This window comes from Brachyhypopomus gauderio, chromosome 6 (genome assembly GCF_052324685.1).
Source record: "Brachyhypopomus gauderio isolate BG-103 chromosome 6, BGAUD_0.2, whole genome shotgun sequence".
NCBI classification, from domain to species: domain Eukaryota; kingdom Metazoa; phylum Chordata; class Actinopteri; order Gymnotiformes; family Hypopomidae; genus Brachyhypopomus; species Brachyhypopomus gauderio.
Genome location: NC_135216.1, coordinates 14,710,229 through 14,720,228, shown reverse-complemented (window position 1 = coordinate 14,720,228; position 10,000 = coordinate 14,710,229). Strand labels below are relative to the sequence as shown.

The window sequence follows — 10,000 nt, the reverse complement described above, 5'->3', positions numbered from 1 at the left end:
TTCACCACAGTCCAGGAGGCACCTGTGAATATTTGCTGTATTCTTTAATTATGTTAGTGTAGGATGGCTCGTGCTCCTGTTGGTCAGGGCTAAGATTGTAATTAAGTGTGCTAATTAACAGCTGCTGTGGTGAGATCAGGATTTCCAGAGCTTAGGGAACGACGAGGGGTTGAAACTTTGAGGGAGTCGACCGCCTCTGTTCTCACAGCTTAGGAGAGCCGTGAAGGGTCTGATTAAGTCCCTCTTAACCTGCTTTACCTCAGCGAATTGCAGAGCCTGTGTGTGAGGCATTGGGCCCAAACACACGTGTGATCTGTGCGACACATTCGAGGCAGGCAGTCTGTGCCAAATAAGAGATGTTAAGGGCGGCATAATAGCCGGGGTGGGGGGTGGGGGGGGTGTAGTGGGGGGGTAGTCTCGAGCTAGCCTTCCCTCCATCCTACAGAGGCAAAGGCACAAACTCTCCCTGCTCTAGAGGCTTGACTCTGCTGCAGATCAAGTGCATGCAAAGGCAGTGGTGAATTAGTAACAGGGACTCTCTTTGATGGTGCTTAATGTGTCTTTGGACCTTCCTGCCCCAGCCGGTGCTCACAGGACCTCTGTACCAGCCCAAGCCATGCGACGTGGTGAGGACTCCGTTTTAACTGAATGTGTGATTGCACTTCAGCATGTGGATATATTGACCAGCGGAAGGCAGTTCCAGCATCTCTTCGTGATTGCCCGGTTGAAGTGCAGATGATGTTTTTGTGAAGCCCATCTACTCCTGCTAGACATAAACCCATAGCAGCTCTGCTGAGCCAATGCATTTCTCCATTCAGGAATTATTCTGCCATGATGAGTCAGCGATTGCATTTGATGCTGTGCAGCCAAAGAAACCGCTCCCTGGAATACAATATTATGTGCTAATTTGGTTCCACCCCTACATTCATGGAGCAGCTATGCATTCCTTATTAGCCTGAGAGTCAGCACAGGCTAAACACTAAGAAATGCTCATTTCAGCTATTGTTTTCATCATGCAGATTTAATACTAAATAGTGTTTACTTCGCTTTTCAGTAAATGAAACTGTGTTGTAGAAACCAGTTAGCTAACTCCAGCAAACAGAGACAGCCATGTGGCTAGCGGTGGAGTTGTATATTTGCCTGTGGGTCCTGTTACCATAAATTCTTCAAGGCGTTGTTTTGACATGGATCATGGCTGGCACGTCCCCCAGGCTGACCAGTGATGAATTGAACAGCTAGAGAACAGATGCTGTGGCCTAGCCTCGTCTAGCAGCCCCTGCTATGTCATGATTCTCACTGCCTTTGCTGCAGTGATCAGAGTGGGAAAGGACGGATGGGCGTGCACTCAAGGACCCTGCATAAGCGCTTTTGTTTATTGGAAAATATGTAAAATACGTAGTCTAATTGTGCCTGTAAATAATGTTGTAAACAATGACACCTTAACTCACATCCTACTGAGCCAGGCGCATGCTGTCTGTTTATTAATTTATGATCAAAGTGATTTCCGAGGCAGAGCTGCAAGATATTCATGCTGGAAAAGATCAAAACCGTTAGAGAGGTACAGACTCGCGCGCGTGCAAATGCCTGAGCACATGCACATGTCTGCACAGCTGCATCTGTAGAGCCTGTCAGAGCTGACATTTCCAGAAGCTCCTCGGAGAGAGAGTGTGGAGCTGCAACACTCTTCTCCTGCCTGCCTACTGGAGGGCGTGGCCACAGCTCAGGGTCCACGCTCTCTCCGAGCATGCCCATTGGCTGCTGGCTTCATCACAGTTGTACCTATGCTGCCTATTTTTACGTACACTGCATATTCTCAGGGGAATATGTCAACACATTATGTTCAGATTTGTGAGTCACAAGATGAAGCACCGGAAGTGTTTAGAACCCTGGCGGGCTTCTTTGGACAGTGTGTCTGATTTCAGGGCATGAATCTTGCTGAAGGGATAACCTCATGCCAGATGGAACAGGCCCATATTTTGTAGTAATTTCAGTTATATGTTATATTACTTACGTTATTACTAATGAGGACCACTAGAGGCTTTATTCATTTTTTAAGCATATACGTAATATCAGTCTATCACTTCAAAGTGTAAATGATGGAATGCATCGGCATCTGTAAAATCACCACTTGCGACTCCACAATCACATGAACTTGACTTGATCTCATTCGTTTTTGTAAAACCACTTTTGATTGTGGCCTTGATGGTGTTGCTAATTTGCTGGGAGTATTAGATTCGCCTTCCAAGGACGTTTATTTGAGGTGCAGGCTGCACTCCCTGCACAGTTCAGCTAAAGGACATTTGTAATTATTAATCCCACAGGCCAGACTGAGAAATGAGTATAATCTACATAAAAGCACTTTGCTGTTCAAAAATGCACATCATATAGAGATAGGTTTTTGAAGGGAGTTAAACATTATTTCATGTAATATATTACACAGGACTTAACCGCATGAGTGTCCTGTTTAACTGCCACCGAGGAAATAATGGAAAAGGTCGAGGTACCTCAATTACTTTGCTATGGATCAGGTTTCAAGTTTCAATTTAACAACAAGAAACGTTTTTGAACTGATTTATGACTCTTACTGTATTTCTTCATTACTTGATTGTTCATGGATGTTTTCCTGCTTGTCTGTGGTGGTGAGAGGAGCTGTCTCATATCAGTGCATTTATATATGTATAATATTTACAAGTATAGTTAATATTTACAAAAATAAAAATTTTTTTGGAATATATCTATGAATTTAGGGTTTTAACTATGTAATCATAGAAATAGGGCTATAACCTAAATAGATAATAGAGAGAATAATATAAAAATTTTTCGGAAGGCTTGTCTTTGGGTAATGATGTCCATACCCTGAATCCTTTCTGGACGTTTGCTGCTGTCTCCCTCCTCTGATTAGAATTAATGTACAACCTCAGCTGCCTCAATACTGCTTAATTGAACCGAATGTCAACAACTTAGTGGTGAGGGCAGCATCTGTTCCCTTTTATTGGAATGGCATCTGGAAAAATCTGTGGCAGAATTAAGGTCAATACTTTGAACACCATGGTGATGTTAGGCCAAGTGTTCAAGCCCTTTGGCTAGATATTCTAGTGACATTTGCACAGGCATGAGCAGATTGTAGTAGAAAATTCATATCCCATACAAAATGTTTTGCATTTAAAATATATGCAAAACTGTAGCTTATGCGTCAGACTCATCCAAAACAATATTAAACTTGTATTGGAATATGTTAAAGGTAAACCAGCCTTTGGATTAAAGTTCAAAACCCAAATTATCTGCTCTAGCCTGTTGGCCAACATATAGATCCTGTTCAAAATATGCAAATATATGCCCCTGAGCTCCTGGTTTGAGCTGAATGCACTATCCAAACACACCAAGAGTTAGCAGTAACAGAAGGATATAGCAGATTACATATCCATATCTGTGTGATGTGAATAGTTATTTGTTATATATTTATTTTATTAGCTCATAAGTTAAATGATCACAGATTTAAAGAAAGATGTTTGTGTGACAGGCAGGGAGTGCAAAATAAAGTGGAAGCATTCACGCCAAGTCTCAAGGAAAAAGGGTTTAATGAAGAAAGTGCGCAAACCAAAAACCTGTGACGCGATCCAAATTAAGGATATAATAACCAGCAGTCAACTAGTACAAAGACAAGACATATATAGACAAATAAAGGACCCTCAGGTGAGATCATAGGCCCCGCCCACTCGAGGGACAAACACAATGCAACAACAAGACAACTGCCGCTGTGGATGGGGGCGACCAGTAGGGGGCCCGCCGTACCGTGACAGTTTGTAGCAGTTCCAACGGTCCTTATTTTATGTGGGACTCTCAAACCACACATTTCTATATACTATAGTCTCACCTTCTCTCTTGAAAAATAATAAAATGGCCAGGAAGGTGGTCAAAGTATTTAATACCCTGCCTGGTGTATAAGAATAGATATATCAGCACACTATAGAACCTATTGTACTTGCCCAGCCCAGTTGAGTGCTAACATCATGCACTTTCACGTCTATATGGATAATACACATACAGGGAATATCTGCTCCTGCTCATGCATACAAATGCACACATACAGCAGCGGGCGCATCTCTCAGTCAGGAGTTTCATTTTTACAGCTCTTCGGTGAATGCAACAGACCAAAGCCGCTGGTTCTGCTCACGGCAACTCAATCACTCTATCCCACCTCCCCACCTGTCACACCATACAGATTATGTGGCATCTCCATCAGCCTTAGACTCCACCCTCACCGTCTGACAGCAAGCTGCCCCCTGACGGCACAATATGTAGATAAACAGGCCACCCGCCGATTGGAGGCAAAATTGGAAGAAATAACTGCTGTCAGGGAAGCAACGTTGATGAAAACGGTAATACAAAATTGCACGCAAGCCACATATGGAAGCTCTGTTAGCAGGGTTTTTTTTTTTTGCTGATGAATTGATGAATTGGATTTGTCCTGACCAAGCATAGGCTTTTGAGAGGGTGGTCTTAAAGGGTGGGGCTACAGTGTCACTGCTCACAGTATCATCTTTAACGGGGCACTTCAGGCGCTCGCTGCTGCCGGCCAGGCAGGATAGGGAGAGTGGCGGGCCCCCGGGCCCCCGGGCCTAGCTGGGTGACAGGTGTGACAGGCCCGCTCTGTCCTGCCCGGGCTGGAGGTGGTCTATAAGCCCTGCATCTCAAATCACTTCACCATCTCAGAGAAGACATCTTTCTAGCATTCTAAACAGCTGGAGAGGGTGAACAACAGCTGGGTTCCACTGTTTTACCTTTTTCTTTTTACTATTTTTTATTTATTTTTTTGCAGTTGTCAAAAAAAGATTGTTGTGTATGGTTTTGTAAAAGGATTGCCTAGTTAGAGAAGTGCATTATCAAAATCAAAATGACTGCAGGTCCTTATTATGAAGGTACTAGCACAAGGTTGTACATATCTGCAAGCTACTGCACAAAATAATGTACATTTGGAAAATTCATCAGATTCAGGTAGTTTTGCTCATAGACACTAGAAAGTAAAAGCTCTTTCTCGTCACTGAACGAGTGAGTGGTTGTGGTTTTTAATGCTAAATGATCTGTCTCAGAGCTGCTTGATTTCAGAAGATTCCCACTTTGGCTTGGCCTGGCAGCGATGGATGTATGAAAATGCAGAATTGATTTACAAATGACTGACACAGATGCTGCCCAGAGGGGCTCTACTATAGCACCATAGTCCATGGCACCACACCTATAATACTAATGTCAAGGCTGAGCTGCTTTACAGTCTGTTAAATCCATTATCAGGCAGTTTGCTATTCATTACTAAAGAGCAACAGTAAGGGTGTATTTGGGCATAATTTACAAGCTTTTCACATCTTCAGTATCATTTTAATACGATTTATCAGTTTTATGTACCACCGGCCATTGATGCCGTACTGATAGCAATTGTTATACTTGTCAAACACCACGAGGAGCCTGCAGATATGTTCATTTGAAAGTAAGAGATGATTTGTTTTTTATGATGTTGGTAAGTGCTGTTTTGGTGAAGAAAATTTCTTATCTAATAGTAATCTCTCCCTTTCTCTCTGTCTGTTTGGAAATGTTTCCATCTTCATCTCTGTCTTTTGAGGTCCTTTTATGAGGACACCAATCACATGCTTGGTGACATCAGTTGTGTGTTTGTGTGTGTTTGTGTGTGTGTGTGTGTGTGTGTGTGTGTGTGTGTGTGTGTGTGTGTGTGTGTGTGTGTGTGTGTGTGTGTGTGTGTGTGTGTGTGTGTGTGTGTGTCTAAGTCTGTACTAATTATACTGGACTTGGACTGTTATTATGGTGATATATTTTGTATCTCTCTCTCTCTCTCTCTCTCTCTCACACACACACACACACACACACACACACACACACACACACACACACACACACACACACACACACATTTCTGTTCACCACTGTCTCTCCTCCTGTCTTGTTGTCCCTCTCACCTTCAGCCATGACTCAGGGTTTCAGGTGCTTCAGCAAAGTATTGTCAACACTGCATGCTAACAGAACACTGACCACAACATCACCCATAACACCGACCAGAACACCACCCAGAACACTGACCAAAACACTGACCAGAACACCACCCAGAACACTGACCAGAACACCACCCAGAACAACCCCCAGAACACCGACCAGAACACCACCCAGAACACCGACCAGAACACCCCCCAGAACACCCCCCAGAACACCGACCAGAACACCACCCAGAACAACACCCAGAACACCACACCTGAAAGAGAACCTTGCCTCAGTTTAGTTTAAAGCCTAGGATGTGTGTTGTGGTTCAGTTTAGCCTTTAGTTTCACATGTCATCAAAGCACACATGTGTAGTTGTTGTCTTGTAAATATTTTACTTAATTTGTGGTTGCCTCCATTCTGCTGGGTTTGAAACTCCTCTGTGGATGTTTGACCAACATGGCTGCATGAGTGGATGTGTGTTACATTATGAGTACCTGTGTATGAGTGGATGTGTGTTACATTATGAGTACCTGTGTATGAGTGGATGTGTGTTACAGTGTGAGTGCCTGTGTTTGAGTGTAAATGTGTTACATTATGAGTACCTGTGTATGAGTGGATGTGTGTTACAGTGTGAGTGCCTGTGTTTGAGTGTAAATGTGTTACAGTGTGAGTACCTGTGTATGAGTGGATGTGTGTTACATTATGAGTACCTGTGTATGAGTGGATGTGTGTTACAGTGTGAGAGCCTGTGTTTGAGTGTAAATGTGTTACAGTGTGAGTACCTGTGTATGAGTGGATGTGTGTTACAGTGTGAGTGCCTGTGTTTGAGTGTAAATGTGTTACAGTGTGAGTACCTGTGTATGAGTGGATGTGTGTTACATTATGAGTACCTGTGTATGAGTGGATGTGTGTTACAGTGTGAGTGCCTGTGTATGAGTGGATGTGTGTTACAGTGTGATTGCCTATGCATGAGTGTAAATGTGTTACAGTGTGAGGGCCTGTGTATGAGTGTAAATGTGTTACAGTGTGACTGCCTGTGTATGAGTGGATGTGTGTTACAGTGTGATTGCCTGTGTATGAGTGTAAATGTGTTACAGTGTGAGTGCCTGTGTATGAGTGTAAATGTGTTACAGTGTGATTGCCTGTGTATGAGTGTAAATGTGTTACAGTGTGAGTGCACTTGCGCTGGTCAGTGGGTCTCCGTTTAAATGTTGCCAAGTATTTGTTGAATGGAGCTGAGCACTTACAGTGTGTACGACCCCATGTGAAAGTGATTCTCTAAAGAAGAGACTCACGTTTCAACATGTATATGTATGCACTGTATGTACATACACATGCCTTTTTGACATGTCTACATGTACATATAGCTGGATGCCCATTTGTATAAATTACATGTATATAATTTATCATGTTTGCACAGACTAGTCCATGTGTCTTTATCTGTACATAACTCTACTGTATCCCAATTTCTTTTGTTAAAAAAGAGCAAAAAATATATATAAATTTCAATCTGGTGAATTCATTTTTTAATTTAATTGGAGCCGCTGAGAAGAACAGAGAAGAGCAGGAGCTCTGAGTCTGATGGGAAATGCAGCTGTGACCTTTCTGGCTTTACCAGAACTCTTGTTTTGGTTCAGTCCATTTCAACCACAAAGGCCCAAATGAACCACCCTCGTGTAGCTCCCGACAGAGCGAGTGACCCACGAAAACATGATAAAAACTGTCAAGGTGTTGCCTTGATGTGAGATTCATTTAACATTTTTACATGAATTGGAAAATTTTATGTCAACTGGGTAAACCTTGTTGACTGAACATTTTTTAGATTATTAAATAACATTTTTTATGAATTGGCTGTTTTTCCCTATCTTAATGTTTATATATTTATATATATTTAGATATATATATATATATATATTACTGAAATCTGGCATACATATAAAGTGACCTGGATCTCATTGTGTTCCAAGGTTCAGCTGTCATTTCCTGTTGTATACTCTGTGTAGTAAACAAAGGCCAATTCCTAACAGAAATCTTTTCGTGTTTGGTTGACAGCTGAGGACACATGTGGTGATACTCTGAGGGGTTCAAGTGGCATCATATCGAGTCCCAATTTCCCGAGTGAATATTACAATAGTGCGGACTGTACGTGGACCATACTTGCTGATCCCGGAGACACCATCTCCATCATTTTTACAGACTTTCAGACGGAGGAAAAGTATGACTACCTGGAAGTGGAGGGCTCGGAACCACCGACTATATGGTGAGTCAGAAGTCTACTATACTGTCTACTGTACTGTCTACTATAGTGTCTAGTGTACTGTCTACTGTACTGTCTACTGTAGTGTCTAGTGTACTGTCTACTGTACTGTCTACTGTAGTGTCTAGTGTACTGTCTATTGTACTGTCTACTATGCTTTCTACTGTATTGTCTACTATAATATGTGTGTTAGTGTAGTCGTGTCTGTGCTCACTTGGTGCTTTGGATACAACAGATGACACACACAACATACAAATCTAAGCTAGTGTGATGTGAACAACTGAAATTAATCACTGCACTTCTACATTTGAGACAGAGCAGTGTGCAGTTTGCCTCAAAGTGACAGTTTGTAGCACACAGGTTGTTTGTAAGCGTGTGTGCGTGCATACGTGTGCGTGCATGTCTGTCTTTTTTTCAATGCCACTTGTACTTGTGATATTATGAGCTATAGACAATGGATAAAAATCATTAGTGGTATTGGTAGCACCTAATATTTCCTAATGTTTTCATCACAGTTTCTCATCTTTGCTGCGTATCGACTGCGCTCAGATCTGCGCTGAGATTAGTCTATTGATTTGCTCCCTCCCTTCATGTCCAATTTGCCTGTGATGGTAGGCAAAGCGGCTAATTACTGCATTAGGATGGAGTCAAGATGTCTCGCCCTGCTTCTCATTTATATTCTTGTTTACATTTTGCTTGGAGCAGAAAAAAATCTTACTTAGTGCCACTGAATCTCCGCCTTATGTGACCTCACAGCACATCCTGCTCCTGACTGGCCCAGCCTTTCTCTAGCTCCGCCCTGGCACCGCCTTCGCATCAGCATATGCAACTGTGTCCTGTTGGGTATGCCGTTGCTGTCTGTGTAGTTATAGTCTCTTCCTGTCCTTTCCTTGGTGCACAGCCTTAAGCTTAAACATGTTCCCGGTTTCCTGTTTTTCTGTCTGGTACCTTCTGGTGTACATAGCCTTATGCTGCTATGATATGATCATAGGTTTGCCTGTGCTAATCTTGGCTACCTGTGTTTTGAGCATTTTTGCCTTCTCAAATATGAGAGTTTGGGAAAATAATAAATCATAATAAATCAGGAGAGAAATATTATCTGCTTCACTCTCCTCAGTTGTACAGTGGTGATGCATAGCAGAGAAGCAGGGGTTCCTCCTTCCCACTGTGCAGAATAGAGACCGAACCTCTGCCATGTTTTTATTACATTTCATCTGGAAACTATAGCTCTCATATATTAATGCATTAGCACAGCGCATATAGCATATTACTGCTCTGAAATGATATGCAGATGTAGGTGAGTCAGTCTACCACCCCCCAAGCAAACTCCAACTCTATTTTGAAAATCAGGTTTAAATTCTTCAAATATTTACCTTGCTGGAGGATAGTTGCAAATGAAATAATTTGGATTTTGGGTTGAGGTTAGCATTAACGACAGGTTAACACACTTCACATCTGATTTATTCAAGATAATCTTCTACCGGAAAGCGACAGGATGTCAAAGAGGATTTTTTAAATAGGTAGTGAGCTGATTTGAATATGCATGATATGCAAATAAGGCAGTCCCTCTCCAGTGCTGATTTCTGCTTAAACAAAGAACAGTGGACATTTGAGACTGTTGATGCAAAAGGCAGCAAGTCCTTCTGCCACTGTTTGTGTTGCTCATCCATTTGAGACAAGATCCACAGATGAACCTGCCTGACATCACTTAATCATCTACATCATTAGTTTTGTCTTGTAGTAATCTCTTCTGTGTAT

At 42.3% G+C, this 10,000-nt stretch overlaps 1 protein-coding gene across 3 annotated transcripts in view; it reads left to right on the top strand.

Moving 5' to 3' along the window:
• The window catches only part of csmd3b (CUB and Sushi multiple domains 3b), a 336,693-nt gene that overhangs the window by 119,701 nt on the left and 206,992 nt on the right, over positions 1-10,000 (top strand). For all 3 annotated transcript variants that reach the window (XM_077009034.1, XM_077009033.1, XM_077009032.1), the window contains exon 5: positions 8,038-8,245. In XM_077009034.1, coding sequence (XP_076865149.1) covers positions 8,038-8,245 — 208 coding nt within the window. The remainder of the gene's footprint in view (positions 1-8,037; positions 8,246-10,000) is intronic.